Raw genomic sequence first — 21,385 nt, forward strand, 5'->3', positions numbered from 1 at the left:
TTTTTACCGTCGTTTTTGCTACTTTTAGACGCTGAAATGTTGCATCATAGCGTTTTTATGAATCTTTGTGTATCCTAAAACACGAAGGTGTATATTTGATGTGATTTTAACAGTGATAACGACTGCAATTTAATCATTATTTTTGATGGGTTGTTCTCGGAATTTTCATATTTTTCCCGCTTGTCTGCATACTGGTTGATTTACGGGCTAAACTTTCTGAAATGATACATTAGTGAAACCAAAAATTTCTAAACTCTGCCAAAACTCTAAAACTACATTGACGCAACGTATCACGTATACGATACGGATACGGGATACGGATGGGAAAAATCCGCTTGCCAAAAGTCTCTATTGAGTCAAGTGGCACGTGACAAGGAGTAGGGTCCTCTGGTTTCCTTCTACTGGTGTATACCCTTACGCCCAAGCGAATTATTGAAATAAAATCGAACCATATGTTAGTCCAGAAATTACCTACATTGGAACAAAAAAATCCTTGAAAAAACGTAAAAAATTCCTGAAACAAAAATTACCAGGAAAATTTTATCAGTATTTGTGTTTCCTGTAATTTACAGAAACTCCTTCAATTAACATAAATTCTATTTTCAAATACGGAAAAAAAATCCTGGTAATTTTTGTTTCCCGAGCATGAAAGTGATAACAATTTCATTGAATTAACCACTGACTTTATACGCGTGTGGGAAATAACTTTATTTAACGTCCGCTTCTACCGAAGTAATATCACAGACAATCTTTATTCGCAACCTTTTTCCGCTAAACTGAATATCTTATTCGAGAGCAATGTATCACAAACCGCTGCTCGTCAGTAAGGCTTTCAGGTATGCAAACTCTGCCATAGAGACAAACCGGCTTACACTAGCCAATCGGGTATACTATTCGGATTTAAGTGTGCTTGATTACCAGATAATACAACCTATACATACGGAGCGTTAAAACATCTTTTTATGAAATTATTTACAATCTGATTAACGTATGATGAATAACAATACACTTTATACATCTTATAAATACTGGAAATTAGATATACATGACATGTAATATATCAAAGTTTACAAGCTATAATTCTACAATATTATGGTTAATAAATTGAAATGAATACTATAACATGATAATTTTTAGGAATGATTATATATGTATACGATTACTTATCGTTGCATTTGCAAACAGAAATAATCCGTAAATTCCTGGTCATTGTACCGTTTATGCCGTAAAATAACAGACTTAAGTCCATTATAGAATGGAATAAAATATTTTATCCCTAAATTTCACGGAAATTTGTTGTTTAATACTGAATATTCCATAGAAATACATAAAACACGTAATTTGAAGAAATAATTCACACTTTTAACACAATTCCCCCCCCCCCCCCAAAAAAAAAGCCATCGATTAGCAGAAAAAAAGTGTTAAACTACGGAACTCGGCCACATAAACAATGGATATTTTTTACAGTATATGTTTTATAATTAATGTTTATTTTGTTTTATTTTTAGAATTGGATACAGTATACCAATGTTTACTGGTTTTTGTATTATGATGGTATCTACTATAAGTAAGTTATTGTTTTATTCTGATATATAATTAGAGTCTGTGATTGTTAGTGTGGATATATTTAGTTTCAATCAAGAATAAATCAATATAAATTCACATCAGTACACAATTTTAACAAAAATACAAATTACTGTTTGCAATAAACTTCTGTTTAACCTTCGTAAATTTTTTCCTTTAGCTTCGCATCAACTCCTTATTAGCTATATCCGCTCCTTTTCTATGGCTTTCTCTTCTTTATCTATAATCGTATGTGGTGTCTTCTCCTTCATTATAACTTCTCCTTCGCTATACATTATAACTTCTCCTTCGGCATGTATTCTCCTTAAACATGTCTTCTCCTTCGCTATACATTCTCCTTCGCTAAACATTCTAGGGTGGGGGGGGGTGAATGGTTAGCACGTGCGCGCTGGTTGTACGTGACAAGGAGTAGGATCGCCTGTCCAACCTCGTGCGTTTTCTCCGGGTCCCCCGGTTTCCTCCCACTGCTAAAGACCCCTACGCGCAAGCGAATTATGGAAATAAAATTGAACCATATGTTAGTCCCGAAATGACCTAGTTTATGTCGAGTGGACGTTAAACCCCATTTCTCCCTCTCTCGCTCTCTCTCTCTCTCTCTCTCCCTCTCTCGCTACACCTTCTGCATCGGTATGCCTCGCTACGCCTTCTCCAACACTATGCCTTTCCTTTCCTTTATGTTGCTCCTACGCTATACCCACTCTTCCGCTAATCTTGTCACTTCACTCTACCATTTATAATATATAGCTAAATTATTTTATTGTAAGGATTAAGAATTATAAAAGTGATTTTATCAAGTAGAAATCGATGATGAGAATATTGTCAATTAATTTATTTTCAGAACATCTCTAGGGAGTTTAGTCTATCTTTTGTTGTATAATCGTGTAAATTAATCGATAATTTGTTTAATTCTTCTCCACTTCAACTCGTTATTCCTGTGATTGGAATTAATTAATCAATCAATCAGTGAATGACATCCACGTGTTTGTTTTGATGACCCAATTATATAATAGTCATCATTGTCATACAAATGAAAATTCGAGATTAAATAAACTTTTTTTTTTTAATTGAAATTTGAAATATTCCCAACTTTATAAAAAGTTTTGCTTTAACAAAGGTCAAACAAATCATATCTATAAGGAAAGGCGGGGTTACTCTCTATGTAGCACCTGGTAACACTTCTCAATCAGATATAAGTAGCGACGGGTGTAGATATGAGCCAGGAAGTGCTTACTCGTTTTAGAACGTCTGATAACACTTCCTATATAGTAATAATTGGTGATGGGTGTAATATATGAAACAGGGTATGTGTGCTCTCTCTAGACCCCCTGGCATCACTTCTCAACTAGATACGAGGTGGAGAATGTCATACAGGAGACAGACTATGCGTGCTCTCTCTAGACCCCTTGACACCACTTCTCAACTAGATATGAGGTGGAGAATGTCGTATATTAAGTGGGGTATTAAGTTAATAATTATAGTGACAGGCTTCATGCATGACGTAGGCTATGCTTAATCCTTCTAGAACACTTGATATCACATCTCAATTATGGACGGGTGACATACAAGAAGCAGGGTATGCTTCTTCTGTCAGAACACCTTCTACCACTTCTTGTTTGAGAATTTCAAGGAATCTACTTTCACATGGGAGCCACGGTGGCTTAGCGGGTGGGACCTGGAGGTCACGTGTTCGATCCCTGCATTGGCCGAGAAAGTTCATTGGGATTTCCGGGCGTGATCCCCCTTGTTAGTGATGCAGGACGGAGGGCCTGACAAGGGACAACGTGTAGCCGTGCGGATAGGACGAAAAACCGAGATCCCATATACACATTGGCGTGTACATAAAAGATCCCTTGCCAGTTGGAATTCAATATAGGAGTAGGCCGTAGCGCTGCTGTTCGGGAAAAACGTCCCTTATAGCACACTGTATGGCGTATGCCCGTCTTCATTAGCCCAGGTTAGGAGCAGAACAGTAGGATGTTAAACCCCATTTCATTTCTGTTTTTACATGTAAACAGAATACCTTTTAGATTAAAGTCTGAAATCTACACTACTTTTATTTTTATTTATTTTTCAGTATTTGCGTTTGGTGAGAGTTATGTTGTGTTGTTTGTAGCGAGAACTATTCAAGGTATAGGATCATCTTGTTCCAGTGTCGCAGGTAAAAACAAAATGTTCATTATATTTCTAAAAACGTTTTAGAATTGAGAAGGGGTGCAAGATATACGGTCTGGAATTGAGAGCGGGTGTGGAGTATAGGGACTGGAATTGTAACCAAATAGTAGTTTGTTCTAAGTACAATTTGTGGATGAGCAAGGGGGATGAAACTTTAAATAATGACGCCGTATATCCCTGTGTAAGTCAAACAATCCAGCTTATGTATGTGGTTTCGATTCTTATATGCAAGCTCCTGGATGTTTATCGTCCAATGTTGATACAGGGAGTTTGTTTCAGAGTAATCAGGATCCAGGCCCGACACTGCGTAGGGTCAAGTAGCGTGATTTCTATTCTCAGCTTGTACGTAACAAGTAGTAGGATCGCCTGTCTAACCTTGTGGGTTTTCTCCAAAATCTCCAATGTCTTCCTACATACAAGCGAATTATTAAAATAAAATAGAAGCACATGTTAGTCGGTTGACCTAGTTTGTGTCGTCCTCAAATTCACACCTACATCATCCGTTCTTGTATCATCTCGAGAATCTTAGTGATTTATAATGTCGTGAATTGATTTTTAAATGAATATATCTCTCAAGTATTTCTGGTACTCCATGACGTATTTCCGGTACTCCATGACGCATCTAATAGTCACCAGAGACAAACTATTCTTGGGTGGATATCAAGCCGTAAGACATGGTAACATCCAGGCCACAGATCCAATATCATACTAAACTTACGCTTGTCAACAGACACTAAACTAGTTGACCGACATTCCAATCTTGAAATACTTCGCGAATTTTGAGAAGTATTTATTGTGTTTCCATTTTATAAAATAGAACGGGCTTATTTAGTCTACATGTGTGGGGAGGAGGGGGGGCTCACAGTGCCACCGGGTAATATTGGGCTGTGTGGAACATGCTAGAGTGTATCATATCTGATCCACGGTATATGTTTGACACTGGTTAAGCATTATGATAATGATTATAATGTTGAAAACCGCGTGAAGTTTTTGCCATTTGCGAGGGGGGGGGGGCGCTAAAACTCAAAACAATGACTCTTTCGTCCCTTTCACTTAGGCCCTAATTACATTTGATAATATTTATTTTGTTTTTCTATAAGGTATGGGGATGTTAGCAGAAAGATATCCGGATGATAAAGAACGAGGTAATGCTATGGGTATAGCGTTAGGTGGATTGGCTATGGGTGTTCTAAGTGAGTACATTATTTATGTTTCATATCTCAATTAATGACTAAAGGGTTTCATAAGCCTGTTACGGTAGCCACACATTTTGGACAAATATACGTAACGTTTCTGATCGCCTTCTGGAGTAGGGGGAGGCGGAGGTAATCTCTGTCAAACTATAACATTGTGAATGTCTATCTCTATAAGGAATGTCAGTCCAAAACTTTATACAATTCTGTTCCGTATTTAGATGAAACCAAAGAGGTCGTAGCCTAATTTATTAGGTCATTTGTAGACCGAGACATCCGGATTCAAAGTGCACTCAGATTCTAATAATACTGGTTGATGGTGGTCAAATGATAGACTTCGTTGTCACAAATGGTTAATTTTACAGGAAAGTATATCTAAAGAAATTGATATCTTTTCTTTGATAGTAGCTTAGGTTGGTTGCCACGGGCGTTCCTGGTAAGTTAAGAGATGGTACTATAATGGCGGTACTCGACTTACAAAAATGGCGTTATAAATTGACAAGACAGTCAATTTCATTCCACGATTTGTCTACAAAATTGGTGGTTATTTGGGACTGACATGGAACATCATACCAAACGTACGCTATTCGTCTACAGCGAACAGACACTAAGCTAGTTGACCGACATTTTAACTTATAAATCGACGAGTTTAGTGGAAAACACTAAGTATATTTGGAGAATTTTGAGAAGTATATATTTTGCTTCCATTTAATAAAATTGAAAAGGTTTATTTAGTTTTTGTGTGTAAAATAGTATAGTAATTGTTGGATATGGCGACCAATTAAGACAGAGATCTATTCTCGAAGCAGAGTAGATAGTTCTCTGTTTTCAGAATGATGGAACGTGTCTCTAAATGGCTAATACACATAAATTTTAATGGTCATGTAGAAGGGAAATGGAGAATTGTTCTTACTTATTCTTCTCACTATTAATCATTGACTCCACCATATTCTAATAAAAAAATATTGTCGGTTTTTATTCGACAGATATCTGAATTTGGATTGGTGAATAGGTTACATGTATGTAGGCCTTAAACCCAATCGTTAATAAAATAGTATGTAAGCAAGACATCGAAACGTCATTCCGTTCCGATAATTTGCTACCAACAGTAGTTTCATTCATGACAGCAATGGTGACGAACACAAGATAACCCACTCCTACATGTCAGCCATTCCTGTCCGATTATTTCCTACTAACGTAGCTTCATTGATGACAGGAATGGCGACGAACATGAGATAACCTACTCCTACATGTCAACTGAGTTAAAAAGCGTGCCAATTGTAGAGAAAAGTTGAATTCATATGACTTGTTAGTGGACTGGAAGAGCTGGTTAATTCTTTTGATAAAACCACTTGTTACATTTCCATTGATAATGACGAGTTTACACACTCACGTTTCTAATATTGATAATTTTTACACACGCACGCAACGGTCAACAATTTACTCCCTTGTGTAAACCCATGTCTGCTTTATATTTACAGTTGGGCCGCCATGGGGAGGTGTCATGTACGAATTTGCCGGAAAAGAAGCCCCGTTTTTAATCCTGGCTTTCCTGGCTTTGGTTGATGGATGTAAGTATTATATAAAATGGCTTGGTTCTAATGTTGTGGATCGCAAAAAACGATTTGGATCCGAGTTTTGACCACATTATATTGTTTGTTGGCCCTTCGCTTTGTTTGTTTATAAAACAAGTTTCGTTTTCAGCGAGAAAAGAATAAAATCTACAACATGGTATAAATATAGAACAACTACAACATGGTATAAATATAGAACAACTACAACAGGGTTTAAATATAGAACAACTACAACAGGGTTTAAATATAGAACAACTACAACAGGGTTTAAATATAGAACAACTACAACATGGTTTAAATATAGAACAACTACAACATGGTATAAATATAGAACAACTACAACATGGTATAAATATAGAACAACTACAACAGGGTATAAATATAGAACAACTACAACAGGGTTTAAATATAGAACAACTACAACAGGGTATAAATATAGAACAACTACAACAGGGTTTAAATATAGAACAACTACAACAGGGTATAAATATAGAACAACTGTAACAGGGTTTAAATATAGAACAACTACAAGAGGGTTAAAATATAGAACAACTACAACAGGGTTTAAATATAGAACAACTACAACAGGGTTTAAATATAGAACAACTACAACAGGGTTTAAATATAGAACAACTACAACAGGGTTTATATATAGAACAACTACAACAGGGTTTAAATATAGAACAACTACAACATGGTTTAAATATAGAACAACTACAACAGGGTTTAAATATAGAACAACTACAACAGGGTTTATATATAGAACAGCTACAACAGGGTTTAAATCTAGAACAAGTACAATAGGGTTTAAATCTAGAACAAGTACAATATGGTTTAAATCTAGAACAAGTGTAATATGGTTTTGGTTTTAAGAAAAGCTGTTTTTTCTATTTCATATAGAAATATGGCGGCTACTGATTCTGAAGATAGTTTTTAGGCTCTATGTTCCTATATATCTTGCTCTGTGTGTTATATTTGTGTATTTAAACAATATGGAGACAGTCTATTTTCTATGATAAAATGTTAGATAGCGTTTGATCAATAAACCGTGCACTATAAAACACAAGTTACGTGTTAATATTCCTTGTGTTACGTGAGCACGTGCTAAATGCGGAATGTATGGATCTGCTTCACGTATCAAACAAATATCAAACAGTGAAAATACAAACATCTTCATTGGCCACAAGAATTACATTTAAACACAAAACATTCTGCGATATTTAAATATTCCTTTTATCTTCTGATATTTTATATATTATTGTCATGTCGTCGTGCTTCAAATACAAGACTTGCATTAAATAAAACAAAACGTTGTGTTACTTTTATTTCATAACTTATCAAAGAACATGTTACGTCATTTCCGCAAATGCTGTCTATGTTTAAACGCCAGAATATATTCGTCTCCGGGTTTGCATAAAACCTTATTTGCAGACACACGAGAGCTGGGGTTTAACCGTCTCCTTTGTGGGTCCAGCATGATATAATTTTGTTCCAATAATTCGCTATGCTCTGAATCTTTAGAAGAGAGAACATGTTAGCCAGCAGACCCTACAAGTGTGTTATCGTATTCACCACTTGCCGAATGGTTAACGCGTGCGCATTGTATCATTAGGTCTGTCAGTGAGTCAACTGGCATTGTATCTATTTCCAGGTTGTACTTGCCAAGGGTCGCCTGTCCAACCTCGTTGGTTTTCTCCAGGTCCCCCGGTTTCTTCCCACTGTTAAAGACCTCTACGCGCAAGCAAATTATTGATATAAAATTGAACCGTTAGTCCCGAAATGACCTAGTTTGTGTCGAGTGGACGTTACACTCGGGGTTATACCCCTCTCTCTCTCTCTCTCTCCCTCTCTCTCTCATATTAAATCCCTATCTTTAAAATGCCAAAATGCGAATATTTAATTAATTGTTCGGCTATCGTCATGTGATTAGCTAATTGGAAAGTTGGGAGAGAGTCGTATTAACATTACCTGCGGGTAATTTCCCCTTCAGAATCGCTCGAGTATTATTAAAAAAGGATATTTTGAAACACTAAAATAATCCCTAAAGTGTTTTTTTACGCAAATAATCTATCCATGGTCTTTCTTGTTAATACAAATCCCCAGGGGTGAAATTCACCGTTAAAAATTAGGACTTGCAAATTAAGATTAATCGGTTTTTAAAACAGGGCATCCACAGAAAAACTTTCTTCTTTCGAACATCAATGAATATGTTATTTACAACAGCAATACATTATCCATCAGTCGCGGTGGCTCGGCAAGTAAGATGTTGGTACGCTAACCAGGGGAATTACTGCTGTGGTTCGCCCTTGTAGGGGCCTGGCAAGGAACAAGGTATAGATATTCAGAAGGTACGAAAAACCGAGGTCCCGTGTACACATTGGCGTGAATTGAAATGGGGTTTAACGTCCTACTGTTCTGCTCCGACTGGGATAATGAAGACGAGCATACGCCATACAGTAGGTACTACGGCCTACTCTTATGTTGAATTCCAACTGCCAAGGGATCTTTTACGTGCACGCCAATCTATACACGGGACTTCGGTTTTTCGTCTCATCCGAACGACTACACAGTTGTTCTTGTCAGGCCCTCCGTCCTGCATCACTGACAAGGGTAAACCACGTCGGAAAATCCTGATGAACTTTCTCGGCCAATGCAGGGATCGAACACCCGACCTCCAGGCTAGCGAGCCAGGGATTTAACCCACAACCTTTCGAACCATTGACAAAACATTCACAAAACTGTCTACTTACAATGCAAAATGAATTGACGACCCATACACATATAGTTCTGTTTGACAGATCTTAAAAATACCCATTATCTTTTGTTCCGCTCACATGTCTAAAAAAAATCCTTTTTCGTCTCGTCAGATAAAGTTTGATTAAAAGAAAGGAATAATGAACAATATAAAAAATACTTTATTCAGATCTCTGAATAAATAGATATTCACACGAGACATAATACGGAACATGAAAAACACAGCATCACCTTCAAGTTGGTTGGTGTAATAAAATATAGGAATAATTCAGAGTCATTAACTTTCATAACGGATACAAATGAAATGACATAAGATTTAACGTTCTATTCTGTGGCATTTCAGCCTAATGTTTATTGAATCCTAACTTTCAAGGGTCTCTTTATCAACACGCCAACGTGTACACGGCTTCTTCGTTTTCGTATCATCCGAATAACTACCCACTGTTTCTTGAGATCTCTTTTATCTATATGCCAACGTGTACACGGCCTCTTCGTTTTTCGTACCATCCGAATAACTACCCACTGTTCCTTGCTAGGTCTTCCATCCTTCTAAATTAAGAAATCCTGAGACAAGTTCTTTGCAAACACCTGAATCGAACCCGGTACCTTTTGGTCAGTGATATACTGTGGCCCCAGCTAGGGGATAGAATACAGATATAATATAAACACTTGCTGTATATCACATGATGAGATACTTCGTATTAAAAACTGTTTATTAATGAAATTGGTCTGGTTATATGAATAATAATATCAATACTTCAAATAGATATAACAGGTGATCCATTAAACGTCCCCACTACTGAAGTGGTATAGGGTGTTCAAGCATACCCTATCTTGTGCACTCTATACAACGCTACGTATTGTTAATGTGAGCTCTGTGAGACTTATGTATATCAGTCTGTTGACCTGTATCTCTCGATCAATAACGAGAGAGAGAGAAATGGGGTTTAACGTCCACTCGGTACAAACTAGGTCATTTCGGGACTAACATATGGTTTAATTTTATTTCAATAATTCGCTTGTGCGTAAGGGTCTTTAGCAGTGGGAGGAAACCGGGATAGATAAAGAAACTGTGTAATATATATATAAATAAATAGGGAAGATATATCTGTATATCTTATATGGGTAATAAGACCCTGACCCGTTAACCAGCAGGTCATGGGTTCGCTCCCGGTGTTGCCCAAGAAAGTTCCCAGGTATTTTCCGGCGTAATCCCCCCTTGTCTGGTGGTTCGGATGATACGGAAAACCGAGGTCCTGTGTACACATCGGCGTGCACATAAACGACCACTCGACAATTATTGGAATTCGATATAAGAGTAGGCCGTAGCGCCACTGTCCGGGCAAAATTTCCCTTATAGCCCACTGTATGGTGTATGCCCGTCCTCATCAGCGCAATCGGGGTAGAATAGTAGGACGTTAAACCCCATTTCGTGAAGTATATATATATATATATTGTATATTTTTATTATAACAGGTTTACAGTTGTTTGTTCTACAACCGTGTGTAAAACCAGAATCTATGGAAGGAACATCATTTAGAAAACTGCTGTCTGATCCTTATATCCTTATTGCTGCAGGTAAAATTATAGTAGATAATCGGTAATTATACATCAATGCCATGTAGCTTGGGTAGATTATGGTATGTAACTTGGGTGTATTCTGGGATGTAGCTTGGGTGTATTAGAGGATGTATAGATTTAGTTTAATCTGGGATGCAGCTTAGGTAGATTATGGGATGTAGCTTGGGTGTATTCTGGGACGGAGCTTGGGTATATTCTGGGATGTAACTTGGGTGTATTCTGGGATGTAGCTTGGGTGTATTATAGGATGTAGATTTAGTTTATTCTGAGATGTAGCTTGGGTGTATTATGGGATGTGACGTTGATGTATTCTAAGATGTAGCTTGGGTTAAGTCTGGTATGTAGCTTACGTTTATTCTGGGATACAGCCCGTGTGTATTTTGGAATGTATCCTGAGTGTGTTCTAATATGTAGCGTGGTTGTATTCTGGGATTTAGCATGGATATACTGTGGGGTGTATTCTGGGGTACAGCTCAGTGTATTTTAGGATGTAGTCTGAGTGTATTTTGGGATATAGCCTGGGTGTATTCTGGGATACAGCCCAGGTGTATATTTCGGATGTATCCTGGGTGTATTATGGGGCTCAGCATGGGTGTATTCTAGGATGCAGTCTGGGTGTATTTTGGAATGTAGTCTGGGTGTGTTCTGATATATAGCGTGAATTTATTCTGGGATGTAGCTTGGGTGAGTTGGATGTGCCATGATAACAGAGATAGTGAAATAATTATTCTTTTTAAAACCCGTTATCAATGTATTTTGTTTCTATAAATCTAGGATCTATCACTTTTGCTAATATGGGAATCGCGATGATGGAACCATCGCTACCTATCTGGATGTACGAGACTATGGGTTCAGAAGAATGGGAACAAGGTGAGTTTAGTTACATTAACTAGTGGGACACGATCAACCAGTATCAAACATGGCCAAATGATGATCCGACATGGTCAAATGATGATCCGACATGGCCAAATGATGACCCGACTAAGGAAATGAAATGGGGTTTAACGTTCTACTTTCCTGCTCCATACCGGCTAATGAAGACGGGCATACGCCATACAGTGTGCTATGAGGGAAATTTTGCCCGGACAGCGGCACTACGGCCTACTCTTATATCGAATTCTAACTGTCAAGGGATCCTTTACGTGCATACCAAATGCCAGAATTGACGTCATCTATTCGATAATTGTGATAATAATATCATTATTGTTATTAACGGTGACTACCTGGTGGACTCAAATAGTCCTTGTCAGCCCTTTCGTCGTCTTGCACCACTGACAAGGGGTGGGGATAGGGGTCAAACTGGTAAATCCCGAGAAACTTTCTCAGCCGACACCAAGTTCCAACCCGGCATAGTCTAAAAATTAAGGTCAGCTGCAGATTTAGGTCGTTAGATGTAAACAGGACTAGGGCACGTGATTGTTGGCGAGATTGTTGGTTAAGCGTTAAGGTTAGCCCTAGCCCTGACTACATCTCGTGACCTTTGACTAAATCTACAGTTGGCCTTAATTTTTAGACCTAACCCATGGAAACCGGGATTCCCCGTCTAGTGAAATGCACCCTTATCACCGTGGACCCTAAAGATATAATATAAAGTATGAAACTAGATATTTTTATGTCTGGATTCCTTCTTGTTTGTTTCGGGGATGACGTGGGCTAAGTGGGTAAGGCGCTGGCTCGCTAACCTGGAGGTCGGGTGTTCGATCCCTGCATTGGCCGAGAAAGTTCATCCAGATTTTCCGGCGTAGTTACCCCTTGTCAGTGATGCAGGACGGGGGGCCTGACAAGGACAGCTGTCTAGTCATTCGGAAGAGACAAAAAACCGAGGTCCCGTGTACACATTGGCGTGCACGTAAAAGATCCCTTGACAGTTGGAATTCGATATAAGAGTAGGCCGTAGTGCCGCTGTCCGGGCAAAATTTCCCTCATAGCACACTGTATGGCTTATGCCCGTCTTCATTAGCCCAGTTCGGAGCAAAACAGTAGGACGTTAAACCCCATTTCATTTCATTTCATTTCATTTTCTTATTTGTTTCAGGTGTCGCGTTTTTACCGGCCAGTATATCTTATTTAATAGGAACAAATATCTTCGGTCCTTTGGCTCACAAGATAGGCAGGTAATGCAGTTATTGGTATTCTTAATATTCCTCTTCATACAACCACGTCGATAAATGTCATATTCGTGACTAGTGCCAGCCTTTAACAACTGATTAATTCACATTGAGCGTGATATTATTCCGACCGGTAGTGTGTTCCTAGAACGAGCAGTACAAACCAATATCATAAAATGTCGTATTGACAAAATCTCTTTCTTCACGGACTCGCCCACTCACCTTTATATTAATATTATTTGCGGTTATTCGCAGGTTGTCCATATAGTTATCACTATTTGATATTTTTTAACTGATGGATTAGGAATGTGCGTTTTGTTTGTTGTCTATTGTCGGTCTGTCTATGCTTGTCCAAGACTAACAGACTATTGTTATCTATATGTAACGACGAGTTTATCAGTAGGACGAGGTTAGTCTTAATCATGGTATTCACGAATAAATGAAATGAAATCAAATGGGGTTTAACGTCCTACTGTTCTGCTCAGAACTGGGCTAATGAAGACGGGCATACGCCATACAGTGTGCTACGAGGGAAATTTTGCCCGGACAGCGGCACTACGGCCTACTCTTATATCGAATTCCAACTGTCAAGGGATCTTTTACGTGCACGCCAATATGTACACGGGACCTCGGTTTTTCGTCTCATCCGAACGACTAGACAGCTGTCCTTGTCAGGCCCTCCTACTTGCATCACTGACAAGGGGGAACCACGACGGAAAATCTGGGTGAACTTTCTCGGCCAATGCAGGGATGGAACACCCGACCTCCAGGCTAGCGAGTCAGCGTCTTACCCACTTAGCCACGTGATCCCCGTTCACGAATAAGGTTTACCTCATAAATACCATATTTATGAATTACGATTACATAGTAAAAACTTTTAAAGCGAGGATTATTAAACTATTTATCACTTACATGAAATATTTATTATATTTAAATAACCATTATGACGGCCATTCTCCCAGTCCAGTGACATCCAAGTCCAAAACTATTTACCCCCGGATGTTGTGCCCGGATAGCGGCACTGAGGGTACAATACTAGATCTTTGTACGATCTGGAAAATATCTTTCTCTAGGATTAGGGTTAGGGTTAGGGTTAGGTTTACAAATTACAAACGTACCAATTGAAGCAGTAAAACGGTGAATTGTGAGTAAAACTATTCTGAAGTGTTAGGTTAGAATTGTGGGTATAGACACTGAAAGATATTTTCCAGATCGTACAAAGATCTAGTATCGTGCGCACTGCGGTCTATTCTCATATCTAATTCCAACTACCACGGGATCTTTAACGTGCACGCCAATGTGTTTACTAGACAGTCGTATTTATCAGGCGCTCCTTCCTGCACCCCTGACAAGAGATGCCCACGGCGGAAAATTCCGATGAACTTTCTCGTCCAACACCGGGGGGAACCCGCAACCTCCAGACTAGCGCGCCAGCGTCTTACTCACTTAACCACCGTGGTTTCCTGCATATTATAGACGTTTTACATAACGGACAACTGGAATTGTTACTAGGTCACCGACTTTAAGGTATTTGACGGAAAGGTGGGTGGGGTGGGGACTCATCACCCAACCGAATAAAGAAAATTAAGAACTGATTGAGTTTAGGTTACACCAGTGCCACTTGTTCTGTGATTGGTTAGAACATTTTGAAGATCATGAGATACAATGAAAGATGTTGTGAAGTTTGAATTATCCCCCCTTTTAAAAGGACGTGACCTCTGTGATTCAATTAGTATCAAGAATCAAAGTGTTGTCCTGATTAAAACTGGCTTTTTGCCAACAGAGTATGTTGTTCATCAATGTCGATCAGTCTTACATGTAAATAATACGAGTGGTATAACCTTGTCGGCAGGTCGTTCGGGTGCAACCGATGGGGGCGGTGGCGGGGGGGGGGGGGGGTCTGAAAGGCGCGTAGTCAGCACCTATCTGCAACCCTACCAATATCGGAAGGTCGTTCGGGGTGCAACCGAGGAGGTGGGGGGAAGGGTGAGGAGGGGGTGTGTGAAAGGCGCGTAGTCAGCACCTGTCTGCCACCATACCCGTATTCCCTATGTTTATCTGGATCTGGATATAGGCTGCCTTTCGCATCTTCTTTGTTACATTCACCCTTCCCAACGCTGTGGACTCGGCCTCTCCGTTCCCTCTGACCTTTTTGGGCAAGTTTCTTCAGAAAGTCTGGTCTGCCGTATTACCATACCACTCGGCCAACTAACAACTCACCAGAAGCAGTAAGCGAATTGTTAGAGAAATCACTATATTTTCTGTAAGGGGGTATTGCGATTGAGTGATCTAATTTGTACGTTTAAAAACTAGCTGTGATATCGTTGGTCGACTTGTATTGTCAGCGACGTCCGGTTTTATCAAAGCCAAGTATTGACATAACGATACTATAAACAAAATAAGCCGAGTTCTGTGGGGTGGACGTTAAACCAAATGTCTGTATATCTTTTCCTGGGTGGTAGGGTTGGGGTTAGGGTTGTGTGACCTAACACTTTAGATTATAAAGTTAGGATTTTGTAATAGAACCAATTTGTGCCGTTTTGATGAAAGCTTGCCTAATCTTGAGGGTGTTCGCCAATTGTGTTTAGTGAATGCTAAACCCAATATCTCCCACACCGCTTCTGTAGTATGTAGGGAATACAACAAATACATGTACGTGACAGAGCAGGCTCGCCTGTCTAACCTCGTGGGTTTATCCAGTTGTGTTTAGTGAATGTTTAACCCAATATCCCCCCCCCCTTCCTGGCAATACATTGGCGATGTTCGTTTGAATGTTCCGGAACTGAATTTTCTCAATCCGAAATTAGTGACAATCGAGTGAAAATGGTGGTGTCGGGCTACAACAGCCAACGACTGCATAAGATAATATCTCAATCAACCATGACAACTGAAACGTTATATTTGTCGGGACTGGCGGAACTGTGACAGGCAACGCCATATTAACCATGGGGCACCATGGGGCACAGGCCCCAGGGCCCCCCACATTAGAGGGCCCCCACAAAAATCTCAGTTGCGTCCAGCCCCCTCCTCTAGAAATGCCATCATTTCATAGCACTCGCATTGATTGGTCCACTGAAATAACGCCAGAATGCGCTAATTTTGTGGCAGAATTTTATTTTTTTCTGGGGTAGGTACTTCTAAAGACTCCACACAAGTGCCTGAAATGCCAGGAAATCACGTTTCCGGCCTCAAATTTCTGAAAATTTCCCGAGGGGAGTCCCCCCCCCCCAGACCCCCTTGCGGGGCTTCGCGACTTTGCAGTCGGTGACCAGGGGCCCCCACATGTTCCAGGCCCCAGGGCCCCCACCATGGTTAATCCGGCGTTGGTGACAGGACGGAATTCAGCTTCACTCGATTGTAATTCTCTCATTTCGGGAGTTCCGGACTGACCACCGAAAATCCCCAACATGATGTCGTTAAACATGATTGGTTGATACAGGGGAGGTAACTACAGATGTCTACGTGTATATATATTTCAGATGGTTAAGTGCTATGATAGGAATGGCTGTAATTGGAATATGTTTGTTTGTGGTACGTACCTCTTGAATTAAAAATCCATTAAATCAAGGATTATAACATTAAAATATTGAATTAATAAAAGTTAGAAGAAAAATGTTATCATATAAACACTTTAAAGGATAGCGTATGAACCTTTTAAAGGATAGCGTATAAACCCTTTAAAGGATAGCGTATGAACCTTTTAAAGGATAGCGTATAAACCCTTTAAAGATAGCGTCCCATTTTTGAGACAGGGTTCTAAAACATAGGATTATTATGCATTAAATATAGTAATATATTGAGAATTTATCAGCCATAAGAATGTGTCTGGATGGTATTGATAAAGTGAAGATTGTTTCAGCTCTGCTGTTAGAATATTAAATTGGTTAAACTTACGTCATAGATCATGCAATAAACTTTTTATCAGACATTTATTTCCTTTCTTTTAGCTTAAATTTTGAACATAATTACTAAAACCTTTTAGCTTAAATTTTGAACATAATTACTAAATGCTTTTAAAATATTTTCTTTTCTTCCAGATACCATTTTCCACTAATATACTGCACTTGATAGCACCCAATTTTGGTCTGGGGTTCGCCATTGGTACGTATACTATTAATGGTTTATTTAAAAAGTCTATCTTAACTGAAATCATGTACACGGCTGTACTAAGCCATTAGCTACACCTTTTTGCCGACGAACCGTGTCCAGCCTATTGGCGTTGTTAGTTTATGGAGATCCTTCGCAACCAGAGAATTTACCACTGTCATCTTCTCCAACCAGATGATTTACCACTGTCATCTTGTCCAACCAGAGGATTTACCACTGTCATCTTCTCCAACCAGATGTTTTACCACTGCCATCTTCTCCAACCAGATGATTTACCACTGTCATCTTGTCCAATGGGGTTGATTCATACCAGAAGAAAAATAACCAAATTGATACAAACCCTGCACTCGGCTAATTCAGTAGGAACCCTAGTCCTGGTACTACCCGGGATATATTACCAGTACACCCAACTACAGTACGGTAGGTAATCACACCTATCTACAGTACAGTAGGTAATCACACCCAACTACAGTACAGTGCAGTAGCTAATCACATCTATCTACAGTACAGTAGCTAATCACATCTATCTACAGTACAGTAGCTAATCACATCTATCTACAGTACAGTAGCTAATCACATCTATCTACAGTACAGTAGCTAATCACATCTATCTACAGTACAGTAGCTAATCACATCTATCTACAGTACAGTAGCTAATCACATCTATCTACAGTACAGTAGCTAATCACATCTATCTACAGTACAGTAGCTAATCACACCTATCTACAGTACAGTAGCTAATCACATCTATCTACAGTACAGTAGCTAATCACATCTATCTACAGTACAGTAACTAATCACATCTATCTACAGTACAGTAGCTAATCACATCTATCTACAGTACAGTAGCTAATTACATCTATCTACAGTGCAGTAGCTAATCACATCTATCTACAGTACAGTAGCTAATCACATCTATCTACAGTACAGTAGCTAATCACATCTATCTACAGTACAGTAGCTAATCACATCTATCTACAGTACAGTAGCTAATCACATCTATCTACAGTACAGTAGCTAATCACATCTATCTACAGTACAGTAGCTAATCACACCTATCTACAGTACAGTAGCTAATCACATCTATCTACAGTACAGTAGCTAATCACATCTATCTACAGTACATTAGCTAATCACATCTATCTACAGTACAGTAGCTAATCACACCTATCTACAGTACAGTAGCTAATCACACCTATCTACAGTACAGTAACTAATCACACCCAACTACAGTACAGTAGCTAATCACATCTATCTACAGTACAGTAGCTAATCACACCTATCTAACTGTTATGGGTAGTAACCGTCCTATCACTGCAGCAGATCTACAAATATTTAAGCAATGTGGTCGAAAGCAGCATTAGCAGCCCTGGAGCTTAAGTTTCAATAGTTTTATAATAGATCTGTCTCTTGGTTCTGATCACCTTCCACGGTCACCCAGCGTCAATACATAACATCGACATAATTCACTTGTTTTCATATCACCATCAATATGGTTGAGGTGGGATGTAACTCACTGGTTTAAAATGGTCACCAACTGCGGTCATCTAGCGCCCATAAATAACGACAACATAATTCACTTGTTTTGATTTCATCATCAACGTGGCTGGGGTGGTGTGTAACTCGCTGGTTTAAAATGGTGGTTTTGGTCACCAACTGCGGTCATTCAGCGTCCATACTTTATGAGATTTGAGTTCATCATCAGTGTTTGTTTTTATAGGTATGGTGGATTCCGCCATGTTGCCACATATGGGATATTTGGTTGATCTACGTCACGTGTCTGTATATGGTAGCGTGTATGCTATAGCTGATGTAGCTTTCTGTCTCGGATTCGCTGTAGGTGAGTCAACATAAATGTTTATATCTTCTGTATAAAATAAAATGAAATGAAATGGGGTTTGACGTCCTACTGTTCTGCTCCTCTACTGGGCTAATAATAATAATAATAATAAAAACTTTATTTAATGAGGCAACGTATTTAGTTAATGAAGACGGGCATACGCCATACAGTGTGCTATGAGGGAAATTTTGCCCGGGCAGCGTCACTAGCTATCCCCTACTCTTTAATCGAATTCCAACTGCCAGGGGACCTTTTACGTGCATTACAATGTATACACGGGACCTTGGTTTTTCGTATCATCCAAAGGACTAGACAGCTGTCCTTGTCAGGCCCTCTGTCCTGCATCACTGACAAGGGGAAACCACACTGGAAAATCTAGATGAACTTTCTCGGCCAATGCAGGGATCGAACACCCGACCTCCAGGCTAGCGAGCCAGGCCCTCCGTCCTGCATCACTGACAAGGGGGAACCACATCTTCTGTATAAAATACTAGTTCATGTTATATTCACCTTGGTATTAGTTTTATCTAATATTGTTTTATTTTAGGTCCGGCCATTAGTGGGACAATAGTACGAGAAGCTGGATTCCAATGGTAAGTTTCCCGTATATATTTAAACTTCGATTAGATAGAAATTTGGAATAAAATAGGGGAGAATGAACATTTTAACCCCGGCAAGCGAGAAGCATCCTCCATTCAATACAAAATCACACGATGAGCAAAATTCCAAACTTTGTCAAAGCCAAAAATCAATAAAACGAAATGTAAAATCTACAACAAGTAGACTTTCAAAATTATGACTCGGTGTGTTGGGAGCCGTGTGTATTATTTATTTAAATATAATTATTAATAGCATGATATTATGCTGTATATCTGTTGCAATAATATTATTAATAGCATGGTATTATCCTGTATATCTGTTGCAATAATATTATTAATAGCATGGTATTATCCTGTATATCTGTTGCAATAATATTATTGTGATGTTTCTCTTTCTGCCAACAAATGTTGGATTAAAATATTGCGTACATTGTTCATTATTGTATAATATTTCAGGAAGTTATGATTGATAGCTATAATATATTTTATAGTATAATATATTGTATAATATTTCAGGAAGTTATGATTGATAGCTATAATATATTTTATAGTATAATATATTGTATAATATTTCAGGATGTTGGTTGATAGCTATAATATATTTTATAGTATAATATATTGTATAATATTTCAGGATGTTGGTTGATAGCTATAATATATTTTATAGTATAATATATTGTATAATATTTCAGGATGTTATGAGTGATAGCTATAATATATTTTATAGTATAATATATTGTATAATATTTCAGGATGTTGGTTGATAGCTATAATATATTTTATAGTATAATATATTGTATAATATTTCAGGATGTTATGGTTGATAGCTATAGTGAATCTACTTTATGCGCCTTTACTCTATTTTCTAAGAAATCCACCGGCAAAAGAGGAGAATCTCGTAAGTAACCTGCTGGGCCTACTTGTTTCCCTGTCTCAGGGAGTAGGGGGCGGGGTTAACACACGACTTGCGTCCCTGTCTCAGGGAGTAGGGGGGGCGGGGTTAACACACGACTTGTGTCCCTGTCTCAGGGAGTAGGGGGGCGGGGGTAACACACGACTTGTTTCCCTGTCTCAGGGAGTAGGGGGGCGGGGTAACCCACTACTTGTTTCCCTGTCTCGGGGGGGGGGGGGGGTAGAAATTTCTATAAGTTGTAATGATTTTGGACGCCATTTTCCGGAAAGCTTTTCTAGCGTGTTCCCCCTGGGCAGGTGTGCAGAACGGGGACTAGGAAAAGAAAAACGCCCAGTAGTTTGGATGGAATCAGAAACCGAGATGCTCAGGTTCTCTCGTGTAGGGGTTGGCTTGCACCTTAAAGTAACAATGATGGTTTACAAATAAAGAGTATGTTGACACGCCGCTGCCCGGGCTAAATTACCCTCATCGCAGACTGCATGACGTATGTACCTTTTGATTAGCCCGGGTGGTGTAGCAAAGTGGGACGTTGAACCCCAATTCCGGCGTGGGTTCCCCCTTGTCGTGGTGCAGGACGGATGCCTGGCAAGGGCAGCTGTTTAATCGTTCGAATGGGACGAATAACCAGGGTCCGGTTTACACATTGGCAGTTGGAATTCGATATAAGAATAACAGTAACGCAACTGTCCGGGCAAAATTTCCCTCATAACACACTGCATAGTGATCGCCCATCTTCATTAACCCAGTCGCAACAGAAAAGTAGGCCATTAAACCCCATTTCATGTCTACAATGACGAGTTTGAGAATGACTCGAATATTAAAGTTTGGATTAGGGCTGACCCACCATGTACGCAGCTAAAATTCAAACTAAAATGTATAGTAAATATACCAACTTCCGCTTACTCTCTACAAATGAAAACTTGTCCTTCATTAACAAATCCGATACACCACCCAACCCAA

The 21,385-nt window shown here is 39.1% G+C and overlaps 1 protein-coding gene across 2 annotated transcripts in view; it reads left to right on the top strand.

The window, feature by feature from the left end:
• The window catches only part of LOC126815630 (synaptic vesicular amine transporter), an 80,270-nt gene that overhangs the window by 54,234 nt on the left and 4,651 nt on the right, over positions 1–21,385 (top strand). For both annotated transcript variants that reach the window (XM_050541362.2, XM_050541361.2), the window contains 12 exons: positions 1,509–1,567; positions 3,659–3,742; positions 4,857–4,949; positions 6,431–6,520; positions 10,754–10,855; positions 11,633–11,728; positions 12,894–12,972; positions 16,446–16,497; positions 17,004–17,067; positions 18,794–18,913; positions 19,461–19,506; positions 20,323–20,410. In XM_050541362.2, the coding sequence (XP_050397319.1) occupies positions 1,509–1,567; positions 3,659–3,742; positions 4,857–4,949; positions 6,431–6,520; positions 10,754–10,855; positions 11,633–11,728; positions 12,894–12,972; positions 16,446–16,497; positions 17,004–17,067; positions 18,794–18,913; positions 19,461–19,506; positions 20,323–20,410 (973 nt within the window). The remainder of the gene's footprint in view (positions 1–1,508; positions 1,568–3,658; positions 3,743–4,856; positions 4,950–6,430; positions 6,521–10,753; positions 10,856–11,632; positions 11,729–12,893; positions 12,973–16,445; positions 16,498–17,003; positions 17,068–18,793; positions 18,914–19,460; positions 19,507–20,322; positions 20,411–21,385) is intronic.

Source organism: Patella vulgata, chromosome 3 (assembly GCF_932274485.2).
Source record: "Patella vulgata chromosome 3, xgPatVulg1.2, whole genome shotgun sequence".
NCBI lineage: Eukaryota > Metazoa > Mollusca > Gastropoda > Patellidae > Patella > Patella vulgata.